Raw genomic sequence first — 14894 nt, forward strand, 5'->3', positions numbered from 1 at the left:
AATTTAGGTGGGCCACCGGAATTCAAACTTTTACTTTTTTGAAGACATGTTTTTATCGATATCTCGCGATCCGCGCGCAGTCGCCTCGTCAAATATCGACCGTTGGCATTAAAAAAATGTGCTTTAAAAATGTTACCAAGTGTGAGTGCCACTTTAAGGTTGCAACTGATACCTATAAATATAGTTCCCCCAAAAATACCGTCTGTCTCTGGAATACCCTGCCGGCTATAGTTGCCGAGACCCATAGTTTTGCATCTTTCAAACAGGGCTTTTTAATAGTAAAAATCTAATTTCGGGGGTTGGTTGTTGAGTTTTTGGGCGACCTATTCAAGTAGACTTTAATGAAACTTTGCCCCGGTTGGGGTACATCTCTGAAAAAACTCATTGGCCGCCGAATTGGTTCAAACTTGACAGGTCTGAAGAAAGAAGGCTCTTTTTGGTTGGTAGGTTTAAAAATACGTGTCATTAATAGTCTTATCGAGGACTAATGACGATGTGACAACACTCCATCACTCATCAGTAATCTACACTCAATGAAAAAGCGAAATATTCGATGGCAACTGTATGACGTCTAGAATGGCATAATAACTTTATTACACTAAGACATTTTGATCGGTTTTAGAGACAAATTGATAAATAAAGCACAAATAAGCCATATGTGTGTGTGTATGTGTGTGTGTGTGTGTAGGTGTGTGTGTGTGTGTGTGTAAACTTATACATCTTACCGAAATACCCGATACAAATTGATTTTTGTGCAGTTCACACTATACCGTTTGACAAATATCAAATTTGAAACCCGCAAAAATGTGGGGAAGTGATTAAGTTATTTGTAGTTCTATTTGCTGCCGTGCTGAGTTCAAAACTTATTCCTTTAAAGATAACTTTAAGATTGTCTGAAGAAAACATTTTTTGCTGACCCAGTAATGAACTCACACAATGATACGCTTATCAAAGGCATCAATAAAAACTATAGAGTCAAAAATTTGTTATTTGCTGCAAGATGCGAGGTGAATTAGTATAAATTTATGCAAATGATATTAATGAGCATTGTTAAGGTATTTAAATTATATGGTCATAATTCATTATCAATGAGGAATATTGATGTAAATCGCATCTTGCATGGTTTACTATCAGTAAATACAAGAATTATTGTCCTATTATATCTCAAAATCTCATACTGCAAATGTAACTACACTTTAGATATATATGTTCAAAATCACTTTTCAATCCAAGTCTTTTGTTAAAGTTTCAAGAAAACGGCAGTTATGTAAGGATATTATAAGCATATTCCCGTGAATTTAAATGTTTCGCATCAAGCTGGTTTCATGAAAGAGTCTCCTATTTTCAGTGGCACAGGTGCTGTCCGGCGTATACTTCAACGTAAGGTAGCATGCGCTCCGAAAGTGGAAAGACTTAACCTTGCACTCAAACTTTCCGGAACGAATCGTTCAATCACTTTCTTTCTAAATGAAGAATAAAACTCAAGGTTCACTGTGTAAAGTTTTGTACTACAGAAACAAATTATCTAATATTAACCGAAAACTTAAGGAATTAAGCATTTTCTGCTGCTAGGATTTATTTATCTGAGCAGGTCCGAAGGAATATCCTCGGGAAGTTTAACGATGCTCCTGATATTGTAGTTTGTTCTTCCATTTGCGACTCTGTTGGCCATCACAAAGCTGGACCAGTTTGAGTGTGTCGTGGCGACAAATACTGCTGCTCCTACAAGTAAAAACGTAATGTTAGCCATGATAGTGAATAAACACGATTGGAACTAATCTGGAATAATTGGATCTTCATGTTTTTCAAATTTCGCAAAAGTTTTAGATGCCCTGTAGCTGAATGATGTAATATTACAAATTACTCATAAAAACAAGTGAGTAAATTGAAAACAAAAGCAGATGACCTTACATTTGTAGATCAAACCGACATCACTTCACCATCAAATTATCCCAAATTAGGTCAAATCGTGTTAATATCAAATTATTTTATAAAACTATATCGGGACTATAGAAATTAATAGTAAGGTGTGACAACATTGTTATGGTAGATAATACATTTACGGTTCGGCAGCAATAGTTGCTCATTTACGGGCCTCCGAATTAAAAGACTTAAACTGTTGCTTCAATTTTCCGTCAGGATACTTTAAGCTACTCCCTTCCAAAATCAAGAATATGTCGGGTCAACATGCAAAATTCTGCACCACACATGTTACTCATGAGTAGAAAGGCGTCGAGGAAATTGTCTAGCGTCCCCAACGTTCTGAATACGCTATGTATAAGCCCAAAATAAAAAAAAACATCGTCAGTTCAGCAAACTAGCGTTTTAGAAAAATTTTGATACGTCGACAGACGCTATCTAGATCATCAAGGTGCGACAGGGCCTTAGGGAACTGGCTATATTGGGTTATCTGAGTTATCATATAACCATGACCAGAATTTTACAAATTATAGGAAAAACTTTAAAGTTTAGCAAAGGCAAATATATATTCTTTGCCTATGGTTTTAGGCTTTTTGGTGTGTGGAGCGACTGTGACTTTACGTTTATTCCGCCATGCATGTGGATATTGAAATATTTGTGTAAACCGGCTTTATTCACGGACTCACTGCACCTGGTTTTCGCAGATTTCAACATGCACAACAGATCCTCCATGAAGGACGCAAGAAAAGACACCGGGACTTATTAAATAGTCGCACTGGAAGAACTTTTTATGGTGCAATATGATATTACAACCGTAAGCGATCAAAGATTTCAAGTGCTTTAAAACTCTCCAGATTTCGATCGTTCTCGATCACCTTACGGGATGGAGCGAGGCGATCATTTTTTTGTTTGTTTACACCGAGAGTTTCCATGTCACCCGATGTCGTGCGTGCGGCATTGCTGTTCAGCCAAGCACTCACTACCTGTTCGGTTGTAGGTTGTACCGTAAGAACAGTAGAACATTCCAAAAATTTACAAGACCTTTAATGGAGTAATCACGGGAAAACATAACAAGATTCAACGTATTATTTCCGCATTTAGCAAGGTGAAATATCCTTGTTCCTCAAAGCCCTTCAATGTTTTAGTCGGCAACTTTGCATCTCGATCGTAGGTGGAGAGCGATAGCCATTTCGTTTATTTATTTTGTTAGGGCCAACTATCAAACTGCAAGTACCGTGTTGGATTGACCCCTCATGACCCTAACTAGATATTCAGAAGATCGCCCTCTACCTTTCTTAAGACCCTCTGACACAAAGGTCAAGATACTTCTTGGTAAAACAATTAAAAGGTTACCGTCAGATTAAATTACGCCTACGCATTTGCTTCCATTGTCTTAAAAGCAAGTAGACATGTCACGCTGATCTGACAAACACTCAAGCCAAACGTAGAACTGTAGGCGCAACAAGATAACTTGATTTCCTTTATGACTTGTCAAATATTTAGAGGGCATTTTTGAATGTAGTGCTTAGATATTCTTATTATAATTTAGTTCTTTTCTTCCGTTTATTTTGAACTCGATTTATCATATTGGCCTACCCATGCTAATATAGCTGCATCCTGGTGACATTTACCGAAAATATCAGCCGTGATAAACGGGAAACGTCTAGACATGCCCGATATGAGCGTGGGTCTATGATCGTGTTTACTATCAGCCACATAAATCCTGGAAGCTTCATCATAACAGAACTCACTCATGGAAATTTCTTGTTCTACAAGGGACAACAAGTAGTAATCTTCGAGTAGTGTCTGGTATTTCGTTGAGCCAAGAATATCGCCTGATGTAAAGATGCTTGCTCTCGGTATCAGCTTGGACAAAATATCCACCATTTCCTGGAAAGATCACAAAGAAAAATGTGAGAAGGCTAACATCACGAATGTAATATGACTTCGGGAAGAACAAATGTAGGATGTACAAAAATGGAATATCACTTAAAAAGTCAAAGAATTTAACGTTTGTGTCTAAACAAAACGACCAATGCAATAATCCACGACCTTTTTGAGTGCAATGTACTTACAGACAGAGAGTTAGTGGTTTTGAAAGACTTCCAAATGTCATGTCGAATCGAATGAAGAAAGGGCCATTACAATAAGGTTTCAAAGATTTTTCTTAAATGCCTACTATCAGTTTGCTGCTAATTATCGACTATCTGACTTAGAGGGCCAACAACTGTAACTTTGATGGAATTTAATGTATTTAATTGGGGTTTTTTTGTCGAAGACAACAAGTGTTTTTTTGTCCCTTGAATCAGTGGACGAAAGGACTGTGGTTAAACATAATCTGTGGTTATATATAAAGTATAAAGCTAAACAAACACGACATATTGTTGCCATACACATTGTTATCGTTGACTTGTCCGAATGAAAATTTAGGTGATTGAATATAGAAGTATTGAGGTTATTTTGGCAAGTCTAACTACATGCATTTTGACAATACAACTGAAAAAAACAACAACAATAAAAACTATTTTAAGGGACAGAGCAGAACCGGAGCGTCATTAAAGAATATCTGGGTTGATTGAAATAAAATATGATCATTCTGTAATGTTGTATCTTGTGCGACTTACCAATGCCCACAGTGGACAGGCCAAATAGATGCACTCTATCTGTTCAGATTTCATCAGATTAGTTACAGCTTCAGCTGATATTTCTGCAAATTTCCTTATCACTTTTCGTTGCGAAGCACACTTATGTTCCTTACTTTCACGGCCAAAGAAACATCTACAAATAATATCGAAACCGAACTATGTTAGTCTGACAATCTTTCTGTATTTCAAATATATCAGTTTGATCTGAGATAGTTTGCACTGATCGATTTCTGTAACAGTTTCGTATTTTTCGATTTCATATTGTAGGTATATCTGTTTATGGCAGTTCGCCCTTTGAAAATGGAAGACATTTCCTCAAACTTACATCAAGCAAACTTTCAACCATTTTCTTTTAGGACCAAGACCAAAGATTTGGGCACAAATTTTTGTTTGGCTACCAATTCAAGTGTAAATCAATCAATCAATCATTAAATAACTATAATTACTCTGCAACCATTGCATGGTGCATTGTGGAAATAACCCATTCACAAAAATTGATTGGACGTAATTTATTTGGAAAATCTGTTTTAATTCTTTACAATGGAAATGAGTTACTTAACTATTTGATCTTTCTGTCCATTAGAGAAAGCTACAGAACAGCTTCACTTTGGATACCAGCGCCGTTTTACGTATAGACACTCCCTCACGGGTGCAAAAGCTAGATTATCGGATATTGTTATCAAGAGTATGCAGGTTAACTTCACTTTTGCAAAGGTCTAATCATGCTCCATGCTAACTTTGAGTACGGTTGATGACCAGTCATTTAATGCCAATTTATAAAAAGAAAAAATGAATCATGGATAACTATGAGTAAGAGTGACTGTTTTATGGAGTAATAATTACTGCTTTCAGATACGATACAGAAAAGAATCGTGTTACATACATAATTTCCGCTGTTTTGTTTCTCCAATGGTATGCTAGATACTGTTTTCCTTGGCAAATCTTCTTTGTGAGATCACTGACTATACGTACGATGTTCGGTGCTGGCACTAGATGCTTGTCGACGAGATGCTCTATTAGACCTATTTGTTCAGTGTTATTGAATTTTATGTTCATCAAACTATCTATGGAGAGTGCAACACAACTTTCATCTTTTGTCAATGACGGCATCTTATCTACTTGCGTTTGTTCCAAATATGTTACTTCATCTTCACCTGGTAAATCGACGTCGACCATATCAGTATAGATCAAGTTCTTAACGTTTTCATATTTCTCCCTTTCCCCGGACCAAAGAACGACTTTGGTATTGTTGCGATTGCATACCCTTTTAAATGCTCCAGTCGTAGCAACTGGCACCACCTGGGACAAAATATCAGCGTCGAATGTAACATTAAACGGCCTAAGATGCTCTCTAGTGTACCCATTAACATGCCCACCAGAAAGGAAAAACGGAGTCATCACCAAGGTCCGATTTGTCAACACTGACATTATGATGGCTTTTTTGAATCTCCGGTATTGGTGATTGGCCCCTCCAAATGGATTTGGTTTGACGGGTAACAAATACCGATTTGAGTAGATCTTTTGTTTACTTTTTGTGGTTGATTTTTTCTGATTCATTCGGACATTTTCCCTCCGTTCCTGGACAGCTGTAGGTTCAAAATTGCTCTGTTTGACTGGTCCATGACGCTCCTGTGTATAGTGCTGGTGTTCGTCCCTAGTTCTGGCATTCTTCCCGTGCAGGGGCTGCAGATGAAGTATCTTAGTATTAGTTTTAACGATAGGATCAATTAGAATTGTTTTATATGTATATATTTGTGTTGTCTGCCTTCTCTTCTTCAATGTGATTCATCGGAACAAGACTATTAGCTAGAAATAATGGTAAAGATGTTCTCAGAGAACATACCTGTCAAGGTAGAATGCATCCTGGGGAAAAAGGTCGGACTGAGTCTCTAAAACTTTTACAGTGAGTAAATAATATGAAAATCGAAAATCGAAACTGTTATTTTTCCCCTAAAAATAACACAGGCATTCCGGTCGTTCTGAATTGTGAGTATAGATAAACATTCAACTTGGATAATTTCTTTCTAAAGGAGCAAACTTTGCACAGTAACCGTTGATTTATGTTTTGATATCGAAAGAGAACTTTTCAAGTTCGTACGCACTTCGAAAGTGAAAGAATTAAACTTTTGCTCAAACTTTCCCCAATGAAACTTTCAACCATAGTCTCACCAAATCAACAATAAACATCGGGGTCACCATGACCTTTCAATTTCGAGGCGCTAACTACCATATCGTACGCATATCTCGTACCCGGGCCTACGGGGTATTACAGAGACATGTATGACAGATCATTTTCGCCATATGAACATATGAAAACATATTCTTCAAGCTAGAGTAAATGCACTTCTTGAGAACTTCAAGGCTCATTTTCACACGTTGGGGTTAAAGTAATTTCCAATGTATTGTTGCCCCTAGACTCTCCGCAGTCGCTGTGCCTTTTTTTGTGCGCGCCCACGATGGGCCTGCATTCGAAGACTACGCTGTGCAGCTGTGAGCACGCACTGCCAGACACAGCGACTGTTCGTTTTTGCAAGGGTATGAATATTCATAAGGGTAGTGACCTCAAAAGAAACACCTATCTAACTGGGCGGAGAGAATATATACTAGTAGCTGGTAAACCTATATACGTGGTATGTTTTTATTTTTCATTTTTTATTTTATTTGGCTATGCTACTTTTCATTTTTGTTTTGATTAACGGGGGTGTGGAGTTCTATAAAGTACCCGGATCAGGCAGAAATCCGACCGGTCGCTTGCAAGAACGTCCAGACCCTGGGATTCGCGTCGCGTCTCTTAAGGGCGCGCGTGTTCAACCATAGTCTCACCAAATCAACAATATACATCGAGGTCACCATGACCTTTCAATTTCGAGGCGCTAACTACCATATCGTACGCATATCTCGTACCCGGGCCTACGGGGTATTACAGAGACATGTATGACAGATCATTTTCGCCATATGAACATATGAAAACATATTCTTCAAGCTAGAGTAAATGCACTTCTTGAGAACTTCAAGGCTCATTTTCACACGTTGGGGTTAAAGTAATTTCCAATGTATTGTTGCCCCTTGCGAAATCCTGATCCACGTGTGACAGATGTTAACTTTGCTCTCTGTATGCGATATTGCAAATTTGTTAGATACGTGTAAAGTTTTCTCTGTATGACTAAATATTTAAATTTGCGACTGAAAACTTGAATATTCATTTCGCAAAGAAACGCTACATGTCAATACATACGTTCACTATTTTGATCGGCTGATTCAGACTTGACTGCTTTGAATAAAACAGCACGATAATCGTGTTTTGCAGATGCCTTCATATGAAATTTGTGTCTTTAATAAAACTTACAGCACTTGTAGGTTGTAGCACGTGTTAGAATTTTCTAAAATTATGCAGATCACTTGCAGGTCACTTTTAGCACGCCAAAGTGATGTTTATTATTGAAATGCTATTTATCGATTTCACTTCTTCCTTTCATTTGGCCAGCTACCCGCACATTATCAAAAAAGACAATTACATTAAATAAAAAATGTGTGTCCTCTTAAATATTTAGATAAACGCTATCATTATTCATGCCATGTCGATTTGATTTCTGTAGTTGCTGAACTTTAGTATCTAATTCCAGAAACCAGAAGGGTTTCCTATATTTGGTTCAGTTCAATGATAAAGTATTTCGCACCTTGCCTGGACAATGATCAACTTAAAAATGATCAAATGACTTGTTTACGCAGGAAATACTGTTTTTACAAACTGTACATAAATAAAGAGATAAACCGCATAACAGTGATTTTGATATATCAATGCACCGTTCAATTGTGAAAATAGTTTCTTCCTTCAAGGGATTTTCGTTCAACATGGAAATAACGTATATGATTATCATTTTTCTGTACATCCCAAACTTTTTCAGTGAAAATAATTTAATTGGGGCATTCATGAATATAGATCGCTAATGGGATTATTTATCGTCGAGGCAAGAGACATTTGGCCTCCTGACGGCGAGAAATGGTCACCCACCCTCGGGCACATGTTCCTATGTTTGGACTATAAAATATAGTGTTCTTGAAGGCTTTTAAGCTTTCTCGTCCAGGGCGACCTATAGCTATAACCGATGTAACGATCTACCAAACAGTTCACAAAAGAAGAAGTGGTCGCACTCTTTAATTAAACTTACTGAAGTTAGGCATGAAATAAACGGCGAGCGATCTATTTTCGTGGGCTTTTCTCAATGAAGTCAATATGACCATGAAAGTCTCTTGAATCGGTAACATAATAAGAGGAAGTGACAAAAGATTGAAAGATTTATGTGTAAAATGAAATTTTGACTGCAATATTCTCATACAACATTATATGTATGGCAATATTGGCAGAACCTACAGCCCAAAAACCGCTGTAGAACATTGTGTTTATTAAAAGTATATCTTCTCGAAAACGTTACGTTCGATGGTTCGTAAAATAGTGCGAGAGAGAGAGAGAGAGAGAGAGAGAGAGAGAGAGAGAGAGAGAGAGAGAGAGCTGGTCTGGTGTTTGGACACCAACAAGAATGGGTAGTACACATGGTGGCGATGCACTTACCAAACACACTGTTTTCAAAACACTATTTCTTAACAAAGGTTACATGAAACTCCTGCCTCATACTACATATTTCAGTAACATCATTTTTCAAAGTGTTGAAAACGGAGAGGAAAAAGAGTCAAGAAATCGGATGTTTAACATAAATTTACACTTCTGTCTCACTTGACTTGCGATCGAACACAAACAATCTTTTAACCTTAGGTTAACAAGCCAATGAAAATTAATCAAATCTTTCCACTGGAAGGTGCCCTTGTTGAAAATTTGGGCAAAAGTTTAAGTGTTTCATTTCAATGCTTGAGCTACCTTAAATAACATCAAACGCATATCTCGTACCATATAGGGGATTATGGAGACAGTAGTGACATATCATTTTCCCCTAATAAAAATTGTCATCTTAGGTTTTGAATACATATTCTTCAAGCCAGCGTACAAGCATTTCTTAAGAACATCAAGACTCATTTTCATACGATGGAGTTAAACTAATTTCCAATGTATTGTCGACCCTTGCGCAATCTTGAGCCACTTGTGACAGATGTTAACATTGCTGTCCCTGTGCAATGTTGCCTATGTTTTAGGTATGTATAATAACGGTCAGTCCGATAGCCTTACTTTGAATATCAATAGTGACTAAAACCCCCTGCTGTTCGATCCTCGGCCAGCTGTGTCTTACTTACTGCTAGGCCTGGCGGCAAAAAAAGTTAATCTGAAGCCTCTATCATAAATCTCGAATTTCGCCCACCGCGAACTTTCTCTTCAAAATACCATGGTGAACACCCTCCATACAGCTACTCCAATGTCTATAAAACGGGGAAAAGACCATTTCATGGGACCATTAATAAAATGGCCTTGCCTATTTTGGTTATGCTGACAAAAATCCACAATTGTTATGCCTCCAATCTCATCCAAGAAAGAATAACAATATCCGTCAAGCATTCAACATATAACTGTTACAAGAATGTATGAGGAGACACTTTAAATATGTGGGAATGTGTTACTTCTGTTCTGAATAATATTTCACCAGCCAGCAGATGGCTGGGGATAATGTAACAGACTACAAACTTGAAGCCCTGGTGTTGGGTGATGTTAATGGAACGTGCGATATTTCAGGGATTATTGATAATCGTTTTAAAAGTGGGAGATGAAAAGGGTGTTTTCTAATGTTCGGTTCGCTGATGTAAAGCCCCTTCACCAACACCTGTGGCTGGTCATATTTTCCGAGATTTTATGACGTCTTATACATCATGCTGTGCACAGCAAACAATAAAATTTGCGAATCACTTCGCATATAGTGAACAACAAATTACGAACGTGTCACTGGGGATTGTCATCGAGATTAAAATTGGGGAAAAGCTATTTCATATTATTCTGTTCATTGTAATAGTGGCATATAGCTACCAGCCATCACCAAAGAATTTGTACATATTAAATACCTCTGCTCACAAATGTTATGCACTATGTCTTTCCCTGCGCCAACGGGACAGATATTCGGACTTTCATGTTTCTTCGATACGTTTCCAGTCTACAACTTGTGAGGCTCATTTAAAGCTCGTGGTGTAAGAAACAATTTCATCGTCTTAGTTATAAAAATCGAAAAATGGAGTTTACACGGATGACGACCGTTTTGAATTTTCAAATGTCGGTAAATGTGAGGTTATTTGTTTCTCTTGCACCACACTTTGCTCGGTCACCCCTGATTTTTATTCTTCATTTAGAAAGAGAATTAAGACTGCGTTCACAATTAACGGTTAGTTGGGGGGGGGGGGGGGGGGGTTGGAGGAATCGTGATTGATTTTTTATTTCAGATCCCCCTCAATACTCACAATAAATTTCAAGTCCGCTTCGTCTATATGATAACTCTTTTCAAGCCCATCCCATTCATGAGCCTTACGATGTTATTTATAACCCACCCCATACAGCCACATATTTATTAGGGATAAATTCAAAGTAAAAATAAACATGACTTTTGCAGTTTTGCTCGCAGATATTCGACACTACCTGTTATAAGCAGTTTTATAGAGTCATATTCCTAAGGCAAGTTCTTTCATTTTTAAACGTATCAGTTGACTTTTTGGATTTATCAGCAAAGACAATATTCATTGGGCGCCCAATCATAAGTGGGTGCTCAAGCCAAACATTCCACATATCGGATTCGTCGATTATTTCCTAAAACAAGCCGTGGAAAAACAACCAAAGACACCAAATCATCAAAAACACCATATAATTTATCCGGAAAATTGAGACAATCAAAACTACGGAACATGAAATATTAGTCACAATAGACGTGGTGTCCGTGTACGCCCACACACAACACGACATAGGCAATAGCCAAAGCATTAGACGCGAAGCGATCCCCAACAACAACAACAACAACAACAACAACAACAACCATAGACAACAATAAAAATGCCACCAACAGAATACCTGCTTGCCATGCTAACGCTTATTCTTAAAAACAACTCATTCGAATTCGACAACGAATTCTATAGACAAATTTGTGGTTGCAGCATGGGCCCCCGCCTCACCAGAAACTGCCGGCATTACATTTCATGAAACGGAAATGAAAATAATACGTAAACACAAATTGAAAATGACAGTGATCTTAAACAAGAACTGAACGAATTGATATGAAGAATTAACCAAACGCACCCTACCTTCAATTTTTCGTTTGAAAGCTAGACACAGGAGATAGCTTACCTCAACTTAGTGATATACAAAGGTCAACGGTATGACAGTGAGAAATTACTGGACATTGAAACCCACATGAAAACCAGAGATACATTTCTATTCCTACATAGAACATCATGCCATCCGAGTTTACTGATGTTATCATTACTCACACAGATTGTGATTTGTAAACACAGTGGGCGTGTAGCAACAGTCTAGATTGGGTGGATTTAAGCATCATTTTCCGGATTGCCGACGTACAACAGCTGGTGTAACATTGGAGTGAGTGAGAGAGAGAGAGAGAGAGAGAGAGAGAGAGAGAGAGAGAGAGAGAGAGAGAGAGAGAGAGAGAGAGAGAGAGAGAGAGAGAGAGAGACAGACAGACAGACAGACAGACAGACAGACAGAGACAGACAGAGTTTGCTTCTCACAACAGCCAAATAGCCTAGTGTTTCAACACCAACAAGAATGTGTAGTATTGTATTACATGGACGCGTTGCATCAAACCAACATACCCTTTTTCAATACAATAGTTCTTACCAAAGGTGACATGAAACCCCACCTCATACTGTATATTTTCATAAAACAGAGATCTCAAGTTTAGCAGACAGTTGAATTTAGTCAAATTCGACAGTGGTAATGAAAGTATCGAGCATGCGTGAGGTAAATTCAGAGAGCAATTGCAGTGCACAGTCTTTTTTTACTAACTGTTCAAAGATATCACTGAAAACGTCCCTCAAATAGAAATATTATATTGACAGTAATTTAATTCCAAACAAACAAAAAAGGAGAACTGAGGTAAGAATTATGGGTCGAATTTACCAAAAACGTATTTGGCACATCTAACAAAAAGTTATACCTATTATAATAAGTGAGTGTAGGTTTGAATGTACTTCTAAAGGTTTTCAAAGCGCTACATGTGAGATTTAAATAACATGTAAGTGTTTGATTTCGATACTGCAATATCACAAATTCAAGATTATTTGAAATCATGTTCGAATACGATGATCACTCACGATCTTCACATTCAATAGGAAGGAAATCCGAATAAATACGTTTGCGAATTGTTTTACCAAATAACCTAAGGCAGTAATTTGTCACTAACACAAACATTTGTGATGATGTGAAGAAATCTGAATGAGGCCATATTGGACACGTCACTCTGAAACAAATTTCATAGTTCTAAATGAAAAGGGTTCAACCTTCATTATCAGGACCTTTTGCGTTTATTCTTTTAAAGACGATGCGGACGGAAGGATGACACAAACACGTTATTAATGATTTAATAAATGACATACTGTAATGCCTTAAGTTTTAGAAAAATATACGTAAAGTTGGGACTCAGTTTCCAGGATGAGAGAGTCACAGTCTTAAATTTCTCACATCGAACATATATTTTAAACTTGTACCAAGTGACACGAACAGGATTTTAAAATGTTGATTTTTTAATTTGGGTTAAGCTGTAATAACTCCCACTTTCTTAAATAAAGATTATGCTGACGTATAAAATGCTTGCACGTCAGCATCATCTGTAATTTAAGAAAGTGATGTAATGTATATATGAATAGGTAATGCTGCATGATGTTTCAATGTGACAATCAAGGTGGCAATAAAAGTGCCGACAATGGATATAAGTTTGCAGAGTCAACAAATTATGAAGAGTCAGCAATTCGTTGAATCACTAGATTCTGTGTCATTAGACTACAATGTGTATTACCTTCAGAATGAAGGTAGATTACGTAAGAAAGTAAACTTTAAATTGTGATAAGTGAGAAATGAAATTTGATCAGGCGGACACGGTGATAAGTGAGCTTAAAGGTCGGGTAATCGATTCCAGGGATTGTGTATGTTCTAGTCTGTAAGAGGGTTATAAAGGTGTCGTAGCCTTTGTTTTCCATCGAGATTGTAATCTGGCAAGACAATCTGACGCCTGACCCATGCCTTTAAGTTGTAACTCGAGTTAAATTCCCGTGCTGTAAATAAAACCAATCAAACTCAACTCTACCGGCGTGTTCTTCCTCAATTACACAACTATTACGCAGTATTAAGGTCCCATGGTACCTGTAATATCTGGTAAGGACTGGACAATATACGAATACAATTTGCAACGGACAGCTTGAGGCTATTCCCCAGTATTAAAATCCCAAAGTGAAGCTAAACAGACTTGCGACACTATGTAACTGTTTCCGTCTCCATCTGAATCAAATCAGAATTTGCTTCGAAATCATTCAGGTTGACAAATCAAGGGAGCTGCTGCAGATAAAACGTATAATCTGCAAGCTGATAAGAATTTTGTTGCGATCTAATATCTTCCGTATCTGTTTCAATTCTACAGTAGTATGATTTGAGCTGCCCTATCACAAGTAGAAGATGAGTGTCTTGTGGAAACGCATCTCTACGCAGACATCTAGGCTATGGTAACATATCACTAATGCATCAATATGCCATAATATTAGTCAACTTTAATTTCGTGCGTTTTAGGAGAGTTCCATCAACCGCTTAACGAGACTGAAGTTTTAGTTACTTACCTCCTTTCGTTGCAGCCATTGTTTATGGACATACAAGCTAACAGACACGATGCACAACAGCACACAACCTTGAAATATAACCCGGTAAGTGCGTTGAGACATGTTCTATCCTTGTCGTATGCAATAGAAATGTCTGTCTTCTATATTTGCATGCAGCAGACAAGAATGTCGTCACCAACAGATTTCGCCGACACAGACCAACCGATGTGCACAGATGCTGTTGTACTATCCATATGTAATCTCCTTTTGTGAAAAGGTTTCCCTTTAACGCCTGAAATTTTATGTCATTTTACTTTTCAACATAACTCCTGATCTGTGACACAGGGTGACAGAATGAGACAGAGGTGGTGATAGAGACGGAAAAACAGAAATGCAGACACACTTACACAAAAGTTAGGGATGCTGGACAACGGTTTTAAAGCATAAAAAGAACAACACTCTGCAGTATATATTACACGAGCTCTGATTGGATGATAAACAGCCTTTCGCTCCACGCGCAAAATATTATCCAATGGCACGATGGGTAACACATGGATCGGAACTACTAAGTGAGCAGGTCAGACGTAC

General features: G+C 37.7%; 1 protein-coding gene across 1 annotated transcript; it reads right to left on the reverse strand.

The window, feature by feature from the left end:
- Window positions 1-394: 394 nt before the first annotated feature.
- Window positions 395-14492, reverse strand: LOC139124000 (uncharacterized). Its single transcript, XM_070690133.1, has 5 exons — window positions 14328-14492; window positions 5449-6248; window positions 4545-4698; window positions 3672-3810; window positions 395-1722 (listed from the first exon to the last, which is right to left on the reverse strand). Exons 1-5 carry the CDS (start codon window positions 14427-14429, stop codon window positions 1580-1582), a joined length of 1338 nt encoding a protein of 445 aa, XP_070546234.1. The 5' UTR covers window positions 14430-14492; the 3' UTR covers window positions 395-1579.
- Window positions 14493-14894: the final 402 nt, after the last annotated feature.

Source organism: Ptychodera flava (genome assembly GCF_041260155.1).
Source record: "Ptychodera flava strain L36383 chromosome 23 unlocalized genomic scaffold, AS_Pfla_20210202 Scaffold_23__1_contigs__length_28996876_pilon, whole genome shotgun sequence".
Classification (NCBI taxonomy): Eukaryota; Metazoa; Hemichordata; class Enteropneusta; family Ptychoderidae; genus Ptychodera; species Ptychodera flava.

Bases quoted from the DNA above. Each gene is read 5' to 3' on its own strand.
- LOC139124000 (XM_070690133.1), bottom strand. From the start codon at position 14,429: ATGTCTCAACGCACTTACCGGGTTATATTTCAAGGTTGTGTGCTGTTG. The intron at 3,811-4,544 runs GTAAGTCGCACA...TGATCTTTCCAG, and splicing joins CCTGTCCACTGTGGGCATTG to GAAATGGTGGATATTTTGTC. The intron at 1,723-3,671 runs GTGAGTTCTGTT...TTTTACTTGTAG, and splicing joins AGAACAAGAAATTTCCATGA to GAGCAGCAGTATTTGTCGCC.